Source organism: Coregonus lavaretus (genome assembly GCF_964263955.1).
Source record: "Coregonus lavaretus genome assembly, chromosome: 12".
NCBI classification, from domain to species: Eukaryota; Metazoa; Chordata; class Actinopteri; order Salmoniformes; family Salmonidae; genus Coregonus; species Coregonus lavaretus.
The window spans coordinates 27100926-27122796 of NC_139999.1; the positions used below are offsets into that span (position 1 = coordinate 27100926).

Below are 21871 nucleotides of genomic sequence, written 5' to 3' on the forward strand. Positions count from 1 at the left end.
GCGCCCTCACAAGTGAAAGAGCACAACTAGTACCTGGGACCTGCAGAGCACTTTCAGCCAATCTGTTTTCTGTTGCTCCTGAGTGAGGCTTTTTCTGGAGGTGTATGGATGGATATTGAAAGAGCCACTTTAGCATCAACTAATTTTCTATTGCTAAAAGGTTGTGAAGTTACAGTATACATGAAAAAATAGGAAATCCACTGGAGATACGTAAGTACTATGGGAGTGTGAAATGAAATGGCTCCTACCTGAGATTTCCTGAGGATCTAGAGTAGACCATAACAGACCAGTCCAGAGTTGGAGTGGTATGAATGGCTGCAATACAAGGCCAATGACTCGCTTAGAATAGCACAGCTCTCAGATCCATGAGTCAATTGTAAAAGTATAGAAATAGACATCCAGAGAATAATAGCAACAACAGCAGTCTTAGGCATGGAGGCTTTCAGTGTTGTCCAATGAATAGCTGTTTCTATCCCTTAGTGTCCCCATGAGACAGCACTGTGTGCATTTATTTATTTTTAATTTAACCTTTATTTTAACAGGGAAGACTAGAGACCTAGGTCTCTTTTGCAAATGCCCATCTGTCCAAGCATGCAGCCTCCCTGACCAACACCATGGCCGTGAGTGAATGTTTATTATTGTGTATGTGTGTAAGTGGTGATGCTGGGCCATGTGGCAGACGGAACATATAATTGTGTGGTGCTAGTGTGGGGATGAGGCTCAGCCGGGTCAGCTATGGATGCTGCACGCCTTTTACTGTTGTCCCCAAGGCAGGAAACATAAATCATGGGTAATTTATAACATTAATTTGCTAAGCCCCTCCCTCTCTTCCTGGCAGGGTCTGTTTGTAAACACAAACACATCCCCAGAAAAACTATGCCGGCCAGATGACTGCTTCTGCCCATCTGTCCAGCAAGTGCGTTCCTCCACACTCCCTCTGTCTCTCTACATCTATTTACATTCATCATGCAGATGCACTCACTCTCACTCTCTCTCTCTCTCTCTCTCTCTCTCTCTCTCTCTCTCTCTCTCTCTCTCTCTCTCTCTCTCTCTCTCTCTCTCTCTCTCTCTCAATCGCATGCTCTCCCTCACCCTTTGTCTTCCTCTCTCTCTCTCTCTGCTTATAGAGCCCATGTGAGCCATTTCTCTCTCACTCTCCGTCTTTCCCTCACTCTCTCCCTCTCGGCTAGCCATCCCTTAAGAGGAGTGAGCAGTTTTTTGATTGGTAATTAAACAGCAGTCATAATAGGGCCGCATATGGAAGCCCTGAGGTTAGGAGGAAGAGGCTGGTAGCTGAACCAGAGGGACAGCAGTAGTAGTGATGGGATGCTGGTGGTTTTGTGGGCTGCAGACGGTGGGTTTTATCAGTCACCGGAGACTGCTAGCCTTCGCGGGCAATCTTCACAGACGGCAATTGCTTTGTCTGTTAGCACTCTCTGGAGAAAGTCAGCTAATACTAAAGGGATCCCTACTCTATCAGAACTGTCCCTCTATATGTACCCCTCCTGTCCTAGGTATATATTTACACATGTAGCTAGGACCTCGACCGAATGGAATTAAATGCTCCCAGCAAGATAGATTGCCCACCGCTAAAGCGTACACTCAATAATGTAAATCACAAATCAAAGTACCTTAAAAATAGTGCTGGAAGGTGTAAACAAGTCGAGCTGAATAAACACCAGTTCAGCCTAAAGCGAGCATGGAAAGGTACAGAGGCAACGTGGGGTTTTGAGCGATGCACATGCCATTGAGGTTGCCAATGTTGATAAGGTATCAGTGAGGAACCATTTAAAACGAATTGTTATACAAGATTCCGCTAAGGCAATTGTCAGTCAGAAGAGGAGATCCCAGTTGAAGGGGGGGGGATGTAGGGAGGCAGGTAAACCAGATCGAAGGGGAGATTTGATGGAGGACTGGAGAATGCGGGGAAGAGAGAGGAAGAGAGGGAGGGGATCAGCAGATGAGCTAATTAAATGGAGATTTGTTGATGCAATGAGAGGGCTGCCGGTTCCCAATGACCCAACGCCCGACACTGGGTCCGCCCCACCCATTACCCCAAGGGGGTGCCAGACCATATGCCGCCTCCAGGTGGCCACTATGGTTAGTGTAGGCCAGAACATGCACTGCAGCATGCTGGAAAACAGGGGAAGGCCCTATAGCCATAGATATTCCTACACACATCATCAGGGACTGGCCTTCCCCCCTATGATAGTCACCATTCATGTTTTATCTTACATCAATGGCAGCCAGAGAGTAATATGCATCAGCACCTGCGGTCAAATCTAAGAATCTGGCCTTTGATTGAAGGTATTGTCACTGGTAACAGTCCACAATAGAACCATGTTTTACACTATTTATACAGTTGGCATGTGTTGTCAGGCTTTTGTCTCTGGTTCCACAAGGGAGGGATGACTTACTGAGGGAAACACAGGTGGACGTGTTTGTTAACCCTTAAAGTCATGTTCCTGTGCATCTGCTGTGAAATCTATACTCCACTGTGTCTAAGTTTAACACACATTAGATGTGTGACGATCGCTGTGTGCACTTCCACGAGGCACATGCATCGAACCCACTGGAGGCTTGTAACGTTATCAATGAGTAGTCACACTGCAGCAGGCAGGCATTGCATTGTCTGGCTCCATTCTTTCTTGTGTAATGGATTCTCTTTATTGGAAAGTGTGCTGTATTACCACTTGTGGGATTTATTCTGGAGTGTGATTCCTGAGCTTACAGTTTGGACAGTCAGAGAATTGTGAGTTTGTTTGCAGATGTATTATATTTTAAGCTCAGAATTACAATAACAAAACCAGCCAATAAAAAGCAACCTCCTCCCATCACCTCCCTTCCCCTCTCCTGGTCAATTCCACATAGCAACAATCTATCACACGCAGTAATAGGCACTAATAGAAAACTTCTGCTGTTTATTAACTGATAATTGACTGGCTCCGGCACTCACTCCCAACTACACCCCCCCCCCCACTACCCCCCCCCCCCCAGGAATTGAATCAACAGAGTGGCAGTCAGTTAACGCCCACACACAGTCAGTGTCAGTATGTATAGAGACCCTCTCTTAGACAGCTTCCAGTCTAAGGAGCACATGGCACTGACACCAAAGCCCTGTGTTTGCTTGTTAGTTGTTGTTCAATATCCTCCAGTGAATCTAACCCAGAAGGATGGCAGGATCAATGTTAAGACACTCTGCTCATGTTATCATTTCATGATCTGGATGTCATCCAGTGATTTAAATTACATGAGCGTCAACCACCTTCTGTGCTTGCAGCCCTCTATTACTGAGAATATTCAAAGTCATTGGAAGACTACGATTAAAGCATCTGCAGCAGTAGGAATGAATTGAATAGGGTGCTGCTGCTTTCTGTTTTTAACTCTTTATTGGCCTGTAGCTAAGCTCACAGTATGGTCAAAGCTCTGGGATAAACATACGGCTATCATCTTATTATTAAGCCTGGCCAAGGATGTCTCCTTCAATTTAATAAGTACTGTCTGTAAAGTAACGATTGTGTGTCTCCTTTGGCTGTTCCTTTTGCCAGATCATATCAGGCAGTAAGTGGAATTAAATGGGAGAATAGTTTTGCATATCTCTGCTCTGAGCGTGGCCTGACATTGTCATGAAATCACAAACTCATATTCGTGACTCAACACAGATTTTTCTGTTCCTCGTGTCCTTCCCAGCTGCTGGCTGAGCAATAGCAACACGTCCGGCTAATGTGATGCAAATTCTGCATGTCGCTCTCTCCGTCCCCGCTGGCTCCAGTGGCCATGGCGGGCGACTCCAACTCGCCTGGATGAAAGCGATGGACTGTCCCCCGAATAATAGGTTTCAAAAGAGGACCACGGTCCAAGAGTTCTCTGTGGCGTCAATCGCCTCCCTCCATCTCTCCCTGCCAGGCACAAATATATCTGCATGAGGCCCAGTTGTGCTAGGCTATGGGGATCTCTGCCCACCTATAAGATTCCACAAACACAACTCTGTCTCGACAGGGGTCCTGGATGGCACCAAACGGGAGGCACAGGGTGGGTGGCAGAGGCTGTTTAATCCTCCTGATCAGATGGCATGGAACTCAGAACAAAGGGTCATTTGGTGCCCACTGAGACAAAAACAGGGGGACGTGGACACAGTTGCCAGGGCGTCTCTACATAGGATCAAGGAGTAATATCCTGGGTTTCAAATTTCCCCTGCCATCCTTGGAACCCATTCTATTGTGGCCAGATTGGCTCAACAAAACAGAAATTCAATGCACGACTCTCTCAAAAATACTAATCAGTTTTCTGCTTTTGTAAGGCAAGATTTGATTCATTTGCCCACCCACTTTTCTGGACAGTGTGAAAATCAAGCCAACTTCTGACAATAGGGAAGAACTATTACATTTGTGAATATGAACACGGTTGTCAATTAGCCACTATGTGCTCAAAAGAGTTGCCCTTTTGTTTTGTCTTACAGTTTTCTACATGGAGGTAGCTTGTGTTCTTGTAAAACCTGGCAGTGGGCCATGTATTGTTCAGGTAGAGGGGAGACTGACAGAGTAATTAGTATAGAAGAACACAGAGAAGGAGAGAACAAACAGAGAGAAGGATAGACCAAACCAACAGAACAAACACACAGGAACACTGCAACAGGAACATTCAGAACAGGGTGGGATGCAGAACTACTTTGCTTTCTCTTCAATGATGCAGGGATTTCATATTCTGGCAAATTAGAGTATCCTTTAATATCATACAAAAGGAGGAATGTTTACATCAGTAGGCTAACATTTAGCCCATCTTCTGTGTTCCCCTCCTGGTTGTACAATTTGTCTGTGCACTATCTTGACAGGAACAGAGTGAAGTGAGACGCTGGTTCAGAGGTGGAGGACGGGAGCGGCACTCTCCTCTCCAAGGCATTGCTAGAGAACGGATGATTTACAGTAATTAGTATGTTAACTGTCACAGCCACGGATCAGCCCCTTTGCAGATGACCTCGCAGTCAAGCAGCACAACGGCTCAGGCTGCCCCTGCATCTGAACACTAGCACCACACTGCCCTCTGTTGGTATGGAGAGCAGTAAAAGAGAGAAGAGAAGACATGGATGGAAGCCAGACTGAAAGAGCTTTAAGCAAGGAAAAACTGAGGGTTGTGAAAACCATTTAAATACCATGGTAATCACACAAACAACTCATAATGATGCCGACATAATTCAGAGGCCTGAATGGATGATAATGTAAAGCACGTGATTAATCCTGTCTTCATACATATTTAATTGCCATAATGTAGGTCTATTTCAAATAAAATTCATATAATTCATCAGTGCTATTTGATTTTACCTCTGAAGTCTCTACAGATCGGCACAGCACTAACACTACTCACAGGAGAGATAGACCAATCTACACAGCAGAAGGCTGAGGTGGGCTGAGTTTGGCTCAATATGCTTGGCATCTGATAGTCTTTAGTGCTGAAGATGAGAGCTTGGTCACTGTCTACACTATACCTGGGTCAAGATGTTGGAACCACCACAACTCACACTGAGTTGTTTTCTCTAAATAACAGAAGTTTGGGTTTTGCCATGACCCTGTAGTGAGTGCTTTTTTGATGTGGAGTGTTAAGCAGTATGAGATAGTGTGCTGTCACTGTGTCCCCGCGATGGTGACGGTGACAAGCTAGGCTAGGCTAGGCGTGTCTGGACTGAAGCAGTTTTTCTTTTGCTGAGCCCAGCAACCCCGCAGCATTGACCAGGAGGCCCGGCCATATCAGTCCAGGCGACACGTCTGCTGTGATCCAGCTAGCACAGAGAAATCAGATTGACACTTCCTCCTGCATCCCCATAATCCTCCCTCTGAGGGCCTGTCTCCTTGCCCCGTTTGAACTGTGGGGATGAGCAGCGGCAGTCTGTTTGTGTGGAGAGATCAGTTCTCCTCTGATGCTGGGTGACACGCCGGGAGAGAGGAGAAGGAGATGAATAAACAAGTGGCAGATTAGTGCTGTTTGAAATGAACCCTCCTTCACCAAAAATCTATAGCCCTCCTGATGAATCACGCCACTCCTGTGAGACAGGGGGGCTGGGGAGGTTACGGCTTTAGCAATTAATAAAGCAAAGCCTTGATGAGGGCTGGGGAACATGGCTGTGGGGACAGTGTGTGCTTCCAAACAGACAGGCACAGGCACTTTTGCACCCTGCTGTTTGTATGTTTGTGTTTGCCAGAGGGATAGCGCTGCAGACTAGAAAGGGAGCCTGCTACGCCCCAGCGGATCTGTGTCGAGGAAGAGCTTTTAATCCATGCTGTGGCATCTGTTCCCCACAAATCATAGAGGAGGATGATATCTGCTGCTCAGAAAGGAAGAGAACGACCTTCATGAAGAACCGAGGAAGAGAGCGATTACATAAGGTGTCATCTTGATGACTTTACCCAAAAACATGTTGGGGAGAGAAAACAAAATCAACAGAAGGATGTTGCATCATCAGGGAAAATACTTTCTCCCTTTCCTTTCTTCTCCCCCTTTTTTGATCCATATTTCATGGGCACATCGTCTACAGTGTGGTGAGCAACACACATACAGCCTTCAAATTGAGCCATCTTTGTCACCAACGCCATAACAGCTTTGAGTCATTATTGTCGTTAATCAGCAGCTCTTTCAAACCCAACAGAGCTATAAATAGACTCCAACACTTAGAGCCTGAGACCAGTGGTGATGTCCCCTCTACAAACTCCTCTCCAGCACTGAGTCACTCCTTTAGGACCAGTATTAGAACACACCACTGCCCCTTCTCTTATCCCCACCATCAGCAGGAAAGATGGATGAGACGGAGAGCGGGAGGGACATGAATAGCAAACAGCACAAACACGCACAACAAGTCCAGCGCAGAGACCCCAGTGACCATGTTTAATGTTTCTCCACTGCACTCAATGAAGGGGACAAAGGAGATGGTCTCGCCATGACGTCTGTTTAATGGATTAAAAAACTCAATAACAGTGACCTTGCTTGGAGAGGCTAGTGATCTCTGTGAACTAATCGAGTGTATTAGGCAGAGATGCAAGCCAGCCAGTCTCTGTTCCGAGACACAGGAGATAACCCTGATGCAGCCCAAACCCTTTTTCCAGCTTGTCATTCTCCACTTCAAAGCCTATATGATGAAATCCCCAAAGGTATTATAATAGCTCTACTGCTGCATTCCAGCCATCACCAGCTTCTTTCCTTCTCTTAATGCCTCATAAACGGAATATGGAAACATTTATTTTCTTTGTGGTCTTGGATCTGTGAGAGCCCTACGAGGCGCTGAGGATGTGGCCTTTTCAGTCTGGAGGATATGTGGAGGGTTTCTGCTGTGTGAAGACAGGTTCATCACAGACACACGCACACACACACACAAGCTCACATACACACACACACATACAATGTCCTCCATGCTATATGATACACTGAACCACTCATCTGCTCTAGGATAGTGGGGATCATCATCATTGCATCCGCTCCATTAGTCCGGCCTTGGAGCGTCTGAGTGTGACATATGCTAGATGGAATGGAAATAGGTGGCCGCAGACCACATCCCTGTGACATTCAGATGCCTACTCAGGGTGGAGATTGGAGGAGAGTGGAGAGTGAAGTGGTGGATGGAGAGCTGGACCCTGGCTGGGGGATTCAAGTTGAGTACCACAGACTGTAAGCCAACTAAAATCCTTTTACCACCCAGCACTTAGACACAGGCAACAGCCTACGGCCAGCTCCCTGGGCATTTTGAAACAGCCATCTCTTTCACCCCTCAGTATAGTTATATGAACAACAAGTTCACATGGTTGGTGAGGTGGGCAATGGGGTAGGGGTATGGTGTCCTAATAATATAATACATTCTACAAAGACCTAATTTCAACATACAGTAGAGTTTAAAGTTTGAGGCATTGCATGGTTGACAGATTCTAATTAATTCCAAGCACAACAAAGGGCTACAGGATGTGCTACATTAACGATAACAGCTTCTGCTTATGTGCCTCAGAAGTGGAGCAAACCATGCCTGAATAGACTGGGTCTTGTGTGTGTTTGTGTGTGTTTGTGTGTGTGTGTGTGTGTGTGTGTGTGTGTGTGTGTGTGTGTGTGTGTGTGTGTGTGTGTGTGTGTGTGTGTGTTTGTGTCAGTCAGTCCCTACTGATCTCACTCAACAGAGACTTGTGATAAGGGTTATCTCCGGTGCCTAACGAGTCTGCCCAGCAGCCCTCTCCATCTCCCAGTGAGCAGAGCAGAGCAGAGCATTGCTCAGAGTCCAGAGCGCACAGCAGTGATCAGCGGCCTGAGCTCCGTCAGGTGACCCACTCTCCGCTCGCATGTTCATGCTACGCTGCTTTAGAACTTTATTTTCCGTTGGAAACGGCTCAGGCTCTTTCAGTCACATCTCTTTTTTGATTTTCTCGCCCTAACTGTAAGTCAGACTGCCAAGTGAGGCTGCCAACACTGGAGAAAGAGATGTTGGGAGCTTTGGCACGGATAGCCGTGTGCTTCCCAGTGGTAGTGCAAAGGCTGAGCTGGAGAGAGAAGAGAGAGGGAGACAGAAAGGGAGAGAGGGACGGAGAGAGAGAAAGAAAGTGAGAGAAAGAGAGGATGATAAAAGAGGGAGAAAGAATGAGAGAAAGACACAGAAAGAGGGAGGGATAGAAAAAGAGAGGAGGGGGGGCTGTTGTTGAGTTAAGCCCCTAATCACAGGCTGTTCTGCATGGAAGACTTAGTCACTCCCTTTAATGCCACCTTCTTTTGGTTAAAGACAAAACACATTCAGCTTGCCTCTACCAGCCCCCACATCCTCTCCAGCAACAGCTAATGTGAACACAGACACACAGTGCAGGCACAAACACACGCATAAACACATACATTTCAGAAACTCACCCGCACATTCATGTAAACACAAACACAACAACAACAACACTGTCTCTCATCCCGAGGAAAGAATTCGGTATCAGGCAATTTTGTGGTCAGCTCATATGACAGACATGGTTTCCATGCCCTTCTGTTGGCATGCTCAGGTGTCTCATTTGTTTGTGTTAGGAAAAAAGAATGTGGGAAAATCCTCTGAGGCAGTGTGGTCCTGCTGGCTCCAAATCCATTAATTGCCTTGGCTCACTCTCTCAACAGGTGTACCAGACATTAGTAGAAGAATCCAGAAGCTCCATGTGATCCTCTGGGACCATTCTAAAACCCACAATAATACAGAGGGATGTTTGTCTCCTCCAGACTTTACTGTTCCAGCTGCCGAGGACCCCCCTTTCTCCGTTGCCCATATGGCTTCCAGACAGACTATTGGGTTGTGTGGGATCTTAATCTAATGTCAGAACATTGATTTATGCTTGGGTGTCCCACGGCCATTAAGGTAATTGCATGATCACTTTATAACATCCTCCCCTGGTGGCCATGGTAATTTGGCATCCCCCACCCACCTTGAACTGCAAGCCCCGTAACCACATTATAGCTGAAAATGTAGTCCGAAATATCATCTTCCAGCCACTGCAAATTGATTTGATACCTTTTTGACTGAGTCCTGAAACCCTTTTAGTCCATCTCTCACAGTTTGCCAGTTGATCTATGCGAGGCTCCCAACTCTTAACAGGCTCTATTGATCGCCACTTTCTAGCCAGCTTTGCTGGGGAAGGTACTGTTCCAAGACTCTAGGACCGTTGGAGTTAGATCATCCCTGAGATGGTGCATTTTTAGCTCCTGGGGTGCAGCAGCAAGTACTCTTTGATTACCCGTCAATGGGAAAAGACTGTGTTTAACTGCACTGCAATGTATCACAGTAGACATGCCCCTCATTCTCTGCTTGTAGCTGCTGTGATTATTGATTGAGTGGTGATGTCGATGGGGGGCGGCCATTCTGTTAAGCCATACAGTGTATCTCAGTTCATGTCTGAGAAACAATCCTTAAAACTAACGAAGACCGCACACTAGTCTGTTTAACTAGAAGACTTGAGCCGAACAAAGAGGCTTTTGAAGCTGGAACTCACCTTCCTGTCCGAGGATTTGGTGGCGAAGACAGGCACACTGCAGGTGAGTAAAGGCCAAAATGGTGCCATAGTCTTCCCTTCATCCTCTGCACAGAACCATCCTGGTGTGTTCTCCTCTCCTAGAAGAAAAGGACGACAGGTTTTACTTCCACTCAATTATACGTAGTTAATGGCCTAAATAACTGTCTTTTTTCTGCAGTTAAACAAATTCCAAATGGGCTCTTTAGGACCCATTCCAATAAGCATTCACTTCCTGTGCTTCTTAAAAATATGCACTAGCTGAACAAAGTGGACACTGGTCTATTTTCGTGTTTCAGAAACAAAGTGTGACACAATGAATTGGCTACAGGTATGAAATATGAGTAGCTAGGATAATTAGCATTGTGTGTGTAATCAGCCAGAGGCAGGGGGAGATTGGGCCAGGTACAGCCCACGCGCAGCAGCCCCACGCTAGGGCACAACACTGATTAAGGCACTGGTAATGAGCCTTTATGAGATTCAAAACAAGAGCAAGATTCCACCGCAGCAGGAGAAAGGCATCTGCCGGATTGCAGTTAATAAAGGAGAGAATTTGGCTGGTGCACGCCGTCTGAATACCTTGAAGCCACTATGCACCCCCTCACCAGGCACAACACAAATCTGCCAACATTCCACCATTAAGTAATTTAGTAACTGTCAATTGCAACTAACTAAAACGCAATTGTGTGTGCAATCAAACAGCTTGTTTTAATTTACTCCCTGTGTCTTGTGCATAACTGCATATATCAATATGTAATAAGCCACAGAAATACAGAGTTGCTGTTTCCAAAGCGTTAACATCCCAGTGTAGCCTAAACTCATCATTTGATTTGAGATGTGCGACCAGTTCATTTGACAAGCATGGTTGTTTACTTGTTGTTTGGCTGTTGCAGTGCAGGTAGGAATACAGCAGACTTAAGGGCCAATTAGTTGAGTTTGGTCTCCACAAATCATAACATTTCAGATGGGTTTCTCTTAACAGGACTGGTACACAAAAATAGGGAGTCAATTTGCAGGTGATATAGTACCTCAGGATGTTGCACTGCTTTTAAACCCTTATTCTGCTTTTCTAAAGATAATTAGATAAACTGGGTTCGAGCCCTGAATGTTGATTGGCTGACAGCCGTGGTATATCAGACCGTATACCCCAGGTATGACAAAACATGTATTTTTACTGCTCTAATTACGTTGGTAACCAGTTTATAATAGCAATAAGGCACCTCGGGGGGGTTTGTGGTATATGGCCAGTATAACAAGGCTAAAGGCTGTATCCAGGCATGCCGCATTGTGTCGTGCATAAGAACAGCCCTTAGCCATGGCATATTAGCCATATACCATACCCCCTCATGCCTAATTGCCTAAATATATACTAGAGACACACACATTCAACATCTCTGAATTCTGCATAACTTCATGTTGACAAGCAACAGTTAAAACATATATTTCCAGTACAGTAACAATCATTGTTCATGATAATACACTTTTATAACCTCATTGAGATTGATTACCTTCAGAATATTCATCCATGCAGTGATGTTTAGAGAGAGTGAGAGGACAGGGTCGACATTAACATTGTTCAATAACAAAAGCCCCTTCTGTTGAGATGCTTTAATTTTTCAAACAAGTGCTTTTATATTTCATATGATAACTTATTCCATATTTCTCTGAACCAGTGTGAATAGGATCGATGGAACCTTGAGTGTGTCTTTTGAATGATAGAGTTAAGAGGTCTTTTGACAACAATGCTAAGAGATTTTTAAGATTTTCTCATGAGGCATACTGTATCGCTAAACTCCACTAGTCTCAATGACTGAGGAGCAGTATTTAGGACCATGTTGAAAGGTAGGTTGCAAATTAAAATATATTAGAAGTGCACATGCTCTATGTAAGAACAATACATAATAGACATTGTATTTGACAGGAGCAACAAGATGAAGTCTCTCCTGCCAGAGAAGACTACCTGAGCAATTAGAGGAGCAGGCTCAGCCAGATCATAGATTGAATAATCAATAATGATGAAGTTGGGCTATTTAGTGTTTGGGTTGCAATCATGTATAAAATCTTAATACAGTACCTGCAGAGGATTTCTTAATGATCCCCGTCTGAGATGACCTCTGAGTCTGTCTCAGATAGAGCCTTTCCCAGGGATGATCAGGGCTTTGAGGGTCATTTATTAAAAGGCTGTAATTGAAGGCATATTGCCAGAACTGGTCGGTGTGGTTCAGAGGTTCCACTGCTTTCGTTTGCACCTGAACGCTCAGCAACTTTCTTCAGCTAATCATTCAATTAGCATGAATAACACTCCGCTATGTTCACCGTCCAAGTGATTATTGGGTCAGTAAAGGTATTGGTCCTAATGTTGTTATTTGTCGTGGAGGGTGTTATTAAATATGATTAAATACCTGAGTACGCCCAAGGCCGTGTTTACCCATTCTGATTTCCTTAAGTACTGTGTGCATGAAGGGAGGGAGAAGTGAAATGCAGGCAGTGTGTGAACACAGCCTGGCCCTGACCTTCAGCCTTTACTATGTATAAATGATGACAAATAATGGTGCCTGCCCCTCGGAACAAATGGTAAATACAGAGTCATTCTAACAGAGGCCTTAATGAGGACAGACAGACAGTCACTTCACACACACGCTCACAAGCACACACACAGGGCCAAAGTCACTAATGAATCAGAGATAAAGCATTCTATTCACATAAGACCCCCTAACCCTTTCACAGACAGCTCAGAAAGCCAGAGCTCCACAGCCAAATCTCTCTCTCTATCTCGCTCTCCCTCCCTCTCCCTCTCTCTGTTTCTCACTCTCTGCAGCTGCCATTATTCTGTTTGATGTTGTGATGTCAACTGAAGCCTCATGGAGAATGATAAACAACAACAACAATGAGTCTCATCAGGAGGTCTGAATGAAAGAGAGAGGAAAGAGAGAGCTTGGGCTAGCCACTTACTACACCACTGGTCAGTACACCACTGCCAAAACCTTGAATAGATCAGTTGTGACGGCTTACACTCCATCACAAAAAATTGCTGGCAGGAGCTGCGTGTGGAAGGTCTCAGATGTCATCCACTCAAAATGAAACCTTAGTATCTATCATGTTTCAGGAGAAGACCTAGATGCAGACAGTGTCGAAGTAACAAAAGTTTATTACAAAAACAGGGGGCAGGCAAACAATAGGTCAAGGGCAGGCAGAGGTCTGTAATCGAGATCAGAGTCCAAAAGGTACAGAACGGCAGCCAGTCTCAGGGTCAGGGCAGGCAGAGGTCAATAATCCAGGGTGGTGTGACAAGGTACAGAACGGCAGGCAGGCTCAGGGTCAGGGCAGGCAGAAATGGTCAAAACCGGGAAAACTAGAAAACAGGAACTTGAGAAAGACAGGAGCAAGGGGAAAACCACTGGTAGGCTTGACGAAACAAAACGAACTGGCAACAGTTCATAGGTACACTTCAACTGTGAGAGACAAAGGTTTCTGTTAAGTTCTGCTTTTCTGATGTATCAAATACTTATGTCATGCAATAAAATGCAAATTAATTACTTAAAAATCATACAATGTGATTTTCTGGATTTTTGTTTAAGATTCCGTCTCTCACAGTTGAAGTGTACCTATGATAAAAATTACAGACCTCTACATGCTTCGTAAGTAGGAAAACCTGCAAAATCGGCAGTGTATCAAATACTTGTTCTCCCCACTGTATGTATGTATATGTATGTATATGTATGTACAGTGGGGAAAAAAAGTATTTAGTCAGCCACCAATTGTGCAAGTTCTCCCACTTAAAAAGATGAGAGAGGCCTGTAATTTTCATCATAGGTACACGTCAACTATGACAGACAAAATGAGAAAAAAAATCCAGAAAGTCACATTGTAGGATTTTTTATGAATTTATTTGCAAATTATGGTGGAAAATAAGTATTTGGTCAATAACAAAAGTTTCTCAATACTTTGTTATATACCCTTTGTTGGCAATGACACAGGTCAAACGTTTTCTGTAAGTCTTCACAAGGTTTTCACACACTGTTGCTGGTATTTTGGCCCATTCCTCCATGCAGATCTCCTCTAGAGCAGTGATGTTTTGGGGCTGTCGCTGGGAAACACGGACTTTCAACTCCCTCCAAAGATTTTCTATGGGGTTGAGATCTGGAGACTGGCTAGGCCACTCCAGGACCTTGAAATGCTTCTTACGAAGCCACTCCTTCGTTCCCCGGGCGGTGTGTTTGGGATCATTGTCATGCTGAAAGACCCAGCCACATTTCATCTTCAATGCCCTTGCTGATGGAAGGAGGATTTCACTCAAAATCTCACGATACATGGCCCCATTCATTCTTTCCTTTACACGGCTCAGTCGTCCTGGTCCCTTTGCAGAAAAACAGCCCCAAAGCATGATGTTTCCACCCCCATGCTTCACAGTAGGTATGGTGTTCTTTGGATGCAACTCAGCATTCTTTGTCCTCCAAACACGACGAGTTGAGTTTTTACCAAAAAGTTCTATTTTGGTTTCATCTGACCATATGACATTCTCCCAATCCTCTTCTGGATCATCCAAATGCACTCTAGCAAACTTCAGACGGGCCTGGACATGTACTGGCTTAAGCAGGGGGACACGTCTGGCACTGCAGGATTTGAGTCACTGGCGGCGTAGTGTGTTACTGATGGTAGGCTTTGTTACTTTGGTCCCAGCTCTCTGCAGGTCATTCACTAGGTCCCCCCGTGTGGTTCTGGGATTTTTGCTCACCGTTCTTGTGATCATTTTGACCCCAGATCGAGGGAGATTATCAGTGGTCTTGTATGTCTTCCATTTCCTAATAATTGCTCCCACCGTTTATTTCTTGAAACCAAGCTGCATACCTATTGCAGATTCAGTCTTCCCAGCCTGGTGCAGGTCTACAATTTTGTTTCTGGTGTCCTTTGACAGCTCTTTGGTCTTGGCCATAGTGGAGTTTGGAGTGTGACTGTTTGAGGTTGTGGACAGGTGTATTTTATACTGATAACAAGTTCAAACAGGTGCCATTAATACAGGTAACGAGTGGAGGACAGAGGAGCCTCTTAAAGAAGAAGTTACAGGTCTGTGAGAGCCAGAAATCTTGCTTGTTTGTAGGTGACCAAATACTTATTTTCCACCATAATTTGCAAATAAATTCATTAAAAATCCTACAATGTGATTTTCTGGAAAAAAAAATCTCAATTTGTCTGTCATAGTTGACGTGTACCTATGATGAAAATTACAGGCCTCTCTCATCTTTTTAAGTGGGAGAACTTGCACAATTGGTGGCTGACTAAATACTTTTTTCCCCCACTTTATGTGTATGTATGTACTGTATGTATGTATGTATGTATGTATGTATGTATGTATGTATGTATGTATGTATGTATGTATGTATGTATGTATGTATGTATGTATGTATGTATGTATGTATGTATGTATGTATGTATGTATGTATGTATGTATGTATGTATGTATGTATGTATGTATGTATATGTACAGTCGTGGTCAAAAGTTTTGAGAATGACACAAGTATTGGTCTTCACAAAGTTTGCTGCTTCAGTGTTGAGATATTTTTGTCAGATGTTACTATGGTATACTGAAGTATAATTACAAGCATTCCATAAGTGTCAAAGGCTTTTATTGATAATTACATAAAGTTTATGCAGAGTCAATATTTGCAGTGTTGACCCTTCTTTTTCAAGACCTCTGCAATCCGCCCTGGCATGCTGTCAATTAACTTATGGGCCACATCCTGACTGATGGCAGCTCATTCTTGCATAATCAATGCTAGGAGTTTGTCAGAATTTGTGGGGTTTTGTTTGTCCACCCGCCTCTTGAGGATCGACCACAAGTTCTCAATGGGATTAAGGTCTGGGGAGTTTCCTGGCCATGGACCCAAAATGTTTATGTTTTGTTCCCCAAGCCACTTAGTTATCACTTTTGCCTTATGGCAAGGTGCTCCATCATGCTGGAAAAGGCATTGGTCGTCACCAAACTGTTCTTGGATGGTTGGGAGAAGTTGCTCTTGGAGGATGTGTTTGTACCATTCTTTATTCATGGCTGTGTTCTTAGGCAAAATTGTGAGTGAGCCCACTCCCTTGGCTGAGAAGCAACCCCACACATGAATGGTCTCAGGATGCTTTACTGTTGGCATGACACAGGACTGATGGTAGCGCTCACCTCACCGAATACCCCAAACAATCGGAAAGGGGATTCATCAGAGAAAATGACCCAAGTCCTCAGCAGTCCAATCCCTGTACCTTTTCCAGAATATCAGTCTGTCCCTGATGTTTTTCCTGGAGATAAATGGCTTCTTTGCTGCCCTTCTTGACACCAGGCCATCCTCCAAAAGTCTTCGCCTCACTGTGCATGCAGATGTACTCACACCTGCCTGCTGCCATTCCCGAGCAAGCTCTGCACTGGTAGTGCCCCGATCCCGCAGCTGAATCAACTTTAGGAGACGGTCCTGGCGCTTGCTGGATTTTCTTGGGCGCCCTGACGCCTTCTTCACAACAATTGAACCTCTCTCCTTGAAGTTCTTGATGATCCGATAAATGTTTGATTTCGGTGCAATCTTTCTAGCAGCAATATCCTTGCCTGTGAAGCCCTTTCTATGCAAAGCAATGATGACGGCACGTGTTTCCTTGCAGGTAACCATGGTTAACAGAGGAAGAACAATGATTTTAAGCACCACCCTCCTTTTAAATCTTCCAGGCTGTTATTCTAACTCAATCAGCATGACAGAGTGATCTCCAGCCTTGTCCTCTTCAACACTCTCACCTGTGTTAATGAGAGAATCACTGACATGATGGCAACTGGTCCTTTTGTGGCAGGGCTGAAATGCAGTGGAAATGTTTTTTGGGGATTAAGTTAATTTTCATGGCAAAGAGGGATTTTGCAATTAATTGCAATTCATCTGATCATGACATTCTGGAGTATATGCAAATTGCCATCATCAAAACTGAGACAGCAGACTTTGTGAAAAATAGTATTTGTGTCATTCTCAAAACTTTTGACCACGACTGTATATGTACAGTGGGGAGAACAAGTATTTGATACACTGCCGATTTTGCAGGTTTTCCTACTTACAAAGCATGTAGAGGTCTGTAATTTTTTATCATAGGTACACTTTAACTGTGAGAGACAGAATCTAAAACAAAAATCCAGAAAATCACATTGTATGATTTTTAAGTAATTCATTTGCATTTTATTGCATGACATAAGTATTTGATCACCTACCAACCAGTAAGAATTCCGGCTCTCACAGACCTGTTAGTTTTTCTTTACGAAGCACTCCAGTTCTCCACTCATTACCTGAATTAACTGCACCTGTTTGAACTCATTACCTGTATAAAAGACACCTGTCCACTCTCAATAAAACAGACTCCAACCTCTCCACAATGGCCAAGACCAGAGAGCTGTGTAAGGACATCAGGGATAAAATTGTAGACCTGCACAAGGCTGGGATGGGCTACAGGACAATAGGCAAGCAGCTTGGTGAGAAGGCAACAACTGTTGGCGCAATTATTAGAAAATGGAAGAAGTTCAAGATGACGGTCAATCACCCTCGGTCTGAGGCTCCATGCAAGATCTCACCTCGTGGGGCATCAATGATCATGAGGAAGGTGAGGGATCAGCCCAGAACTACACGGCAGGACCTGAGCAATGACCTGAAGAGAGCTGGGACCACAGTCTCAAAGAAAACCATTAGTAATACACTATGCCGTCATGGATTAAAATCCTGCAGCGCACGCAAGGTCCCCTTGCTCAAGCCAGCGCATGTCCAGGCCCATCTGAAGTTTGCCAATGACCATCTGGATGATCCAGAGGAGGAATGGGAGAAGGTCATGTGGTCTGATGAGACAAAAATATAGCTTTTTGGTCTAAACTCCACTCGCCGTGTTTGGAGGAAGAAGAAGGATGAGTACAACCCCAAGAACACCATCCCAACCATGAAGCATGGAGGAGGAAACATCATTCTTTGGGGATGCTTTTCTGAAAAGGGGACAGGACGACTGCACCGTATTGAGGGGAGGATAGATGGGGCCATGTATCGCGAGATCTTGGTCAACAACCTCCTTCCCTCAGTAAGAGCATTGAAGATGGCTCGTGGCTGGGTCTTCCAGCATGACAACGTCCCGAAACACACAGCCAGGGCAACTAAGGAGTGGCTCCGTAAGAAGCATCTCAAGGTCCTAGAGTGGCCTAGCCAGTCTCCAGACCTGAACCCAATAGAAAATCTTTGGAGGGAGCTGAAAGTCCGTATTGCCCAGCGACAGCCCCGAAACCTGAAGGATCTGGAGAAGGTCTGTATGGAGGAATGGGCCAAAATCCCTGCTGCAGTGTGTGCAAACCTGGTCAAGACCTACAGGAAACGTTTGATCTCTGTAATTGCAAACAAAGGTTTCTGTACCAAATATTAAGTTCTACTTTTCTGATGTATCAAATACTTATGTCATGCAATAAAATGCAAATTACAGATCAGATCAGGGTGTGACAGTATCAATACACTAAGGATGGATACTTAAGACGGATACTGTGGAGGTCAAACAGTCATCCACTCCAGTCTTGAATGCAGCTGTGGGGCTCCTTCCCTATGCCACCAGGCTGCCCTGATAATGTTTACTCATCATAAATACAGTTGAAGTCGGAAGTTTACATACACCTTAGCCAAATACATTTAAACTCAGTTTTTCACATTTCCTGACATTTAATCCTAGTAAAAATTCCCTGTTTTAGGTCAGTTAGGATCACCACTTTATTGTAAGAATGTGAAATGTCAGAATAATAGTAGTGAGAATGATTTATTTCAGCTTTTATTTCTGTCATCACATTCTTAGTGGGTCAGAAGTTTACATACACTCAATTAGTATTTGGTAGCATTGCCTTTAAATTGTTTAACTTGGGTCAAACGTTTCGGGTAGCCTTCCACAAGCTTCCCACAATAAGTTGGGTGAATTTTGGCCCATTCCTCCTGACAGAGCTGATGTAACTGAGTCAGGTTTGTAGGCCTCCTTGCTCGCACACGCTTTTTCAGTTCTGTCCACAACTTTTCTATAGGATTGAGGTCAGGGCTTTGTGATGGCCACTCCAATACCTTGACTTGGTTGTCCTTAAGCCATTTTGCCATAACTTTGGAAATATGCTTGGGGTCATTGTTCATTTGGAAGACCCATTTGCGACCAAGCTTTAACTTCCTGACTGATGTCTTGAGACATCAATATATCCACATAATTTTCCTTCCTAACGATGCCATCTATTTTGTGAAGTGCACCAGTCCCTCCTGCAGCAAAGCACCCCCACAGTATGATGCTGCCAGCCTCGTGCTTCACGGTTGGGATGGTGTTCTTCGGCTTGCAAGTGTCCCCCTTTTTCCTCCAAACATAACGATGGTCACTATGGCCAAACAGTTCTATTTTTGTTTCATCAGACCAGAGGACATTTCTCCAAAAAGTACGATCTTTGTCCCCATGTGCAGTTGCAAACCGTAGTCTGGCTTTTTTATGGTGGTTTTGGAGCAGTGGCTTCTTCCTTGCTGAGCTGCCTTTCAGGTTATGTCGATATAGGACTTGTTTTACTGTGGATATAGATAATTTTGTACCTGTTTCCTCCAGCATCTTCACAAGGTCCTTTGCTGTTGTTCTGGGATTGATTTGCACTTTTCGCACAAAAGTACGTTCTTCTCTAGTAGACAGAACGCGTCTCCTTCCTGAGCGGTATGACGGCTGCGTGGTCCCATGATGTTTATACTTGCGTACTAGTGTTTGTACAGATGAATGTGGTACCTTCAGGCGTTTGGAAATGGCTCCCAAGGATGAACCAGATTTGTGGAGGTCTACAATATATTTTCTGATGTCTTGGCTGATTTCTTTTGATTTTCCCATGATGTCAAGCAAAGAGGCATTGAGGTTGAAGGTAGGCATTGAAATACATCCACAGGTACACCTCCAATTGACTCAAATGATGTCAATTAGCCTTCAGAAGCTTCTAAAGCCATGACATCATTTTCTTTTTTTTCTCCAAGCTGTTTAAGGCACAGTCAACTTAGTGTACAGTATGTAAACTTCTGACCCACTGGAATTGTGATACAGTGAATTATAAGTAAACAATTGTTGGAAAAATTACTTGTGTCATGCACAAAGTAGATTTCCTAACCGACTTGCCAAAACTATAGTTTGTTAACAATACATTTGTGGAGTGGTTGAAAAACTAGTTTTAATGACTCCAACCTAAGTGTATGTAAACTTCCGACTTCAACTGTATTTCCCACATTTCAGCACAGTGAGATGTTGAGATAATCTTTGCAGTCTGACAGATACATTTTGGGGCATAAAAATTCAAAAGTTTAGCAGCACATTGGAGCATGTGGCAAAGGCTTTATTGTTTATATTTGAGTCATCATCACAAGTCATCTTTCCATGTTTCTTATCCAATGCTACATAATTACAACAATGAATATATAGAAATTGATGTTGCTTGAGCAAAGCGAATGACTTGCAGTTGCCATAACAACACTCACATAACGCAGTTTCTCTGGACCCCAGCAAGGTCGGAGTTTGAATGTGTCAGCCAGACAGCCACTCACAAACCGATCGCTGTCCATGGTGCTGAAATTGCGCCATGTCCACCTTTCCAACAAGTCAGTAGTCAAATGTCTGCCCTGCTAGAGCTGCCCCGGTCAACTGTAAGTGCTGTTATTGTGAAGTGGAAATGTCTAGGAGCTACGGCTCAGCCGCAAAGTGGTACAGTAGGCCATACAAGCTCACAGAACGAGACCGCCAAGCGCTGAAGCGCGTAACGCGTAAAAATCGTCTGTCCTCAGTTGCAACACTCACTACCGAGTTCCAAACTGCCTCTGGAAGCAACGTCAGCTCAAGAACTGTTAGACGGGATCTTCATGAAATGAGTTTCCATGGCGGAGCAGCTGCACACAAACCTAAGATCACCAATGCGCAATGCCAAACGTCGGCTGGAGTGGTGTAAAACTTGCCGCCATTGGACTCTGGAGCAGTGGAAACGCGTTCTCTGGAGTGATGAATCACGCTTCACCATCTGGCAGTCCGACGGACGAATCTGGATTTGGCGGATGCCAGGAGAACGCTATCTGCCCGAATGCAAAGTGCCAAATGTAAAGTTTGGTGGAGGAGTAATAATGGTCTGGGGCTGTTTTTCATGTTTTGGGCTAGGCCCCTTAGTTCCAGTGAAGGGAAATATTAACGCTACAGCATACAATGACATTCTAGACGATTCTGTGCTTCCAACTTTGTGGCAACAGTTTGGGGAAGATCCTTTCCTGTTCCAGCATAACAATGCCCCGTGCACAAAGCGAGGTCCATACAGAAATGGTTTGTCGAGATCGGTGTGGAAGAACTTGACTGGCCTGCACAGCGCCCTGACCTCAACCCCATTGACCAGCTTTGGGATGAATAGGAACGCCGACTGCAAGTCAGGCCTAATCGCCCAACATCAGCACTTTGTGACATCGGATGATGTAAAAACATTTGATTGATTGATCAGTGCCTGACCTCACTAATGCTCTTGTGGCTGAATGCAAGCAAGTACCCGCAGCAATGTTCCAACATCTAGTGGAAAGCCTTCCCAGAGTGGAGGCTGTTATAGCAGCGAAGGGGGGACCAGCTCCATATTAATGCCCATGATTTTTGAATGAGATGTTCAACGAGCAGGTGTCCACATACATGTAGCGTACATTCAATCAGTAAAAACAATATTTTTCTAGGCCTGAGGCACATTTTCAGTCATATTCCTGAAGCCCAAGAAACAAACACTTAGCTTCCTAGTACATACGTTTGGAAATTATAAAGGTTAATATGGATGACTTTTTGGAGGGTTACTGTCAAAATTATTTATTCAATTAAAGAAAATAGACATAGTT

General features: G+C 44.5%; 1 protein-coding gene across 1 annotated transcript in view; it reads right to left on the reverse strand.

The window, feature by feature from the left end:
* The window catches only part of LOC311138617 (rho guanine nucleotide exchange factor 10-like protein), a 127814-nt gene that overhangs the window by 36958 nt on the left and 68985 nt on the right, over window positions 1-21871 (reverse strand). Inside the window, exon 19 of the mRNA XM_084173377.1 lies at window positions 9975-10093. Coding sequence (XP_084029503.1) covers window positions 9975-10093 — 119 coding nt within the window. The remainder of the gene's footprint in view (window positions 1-9974; window positions 10094-21871) is intronic.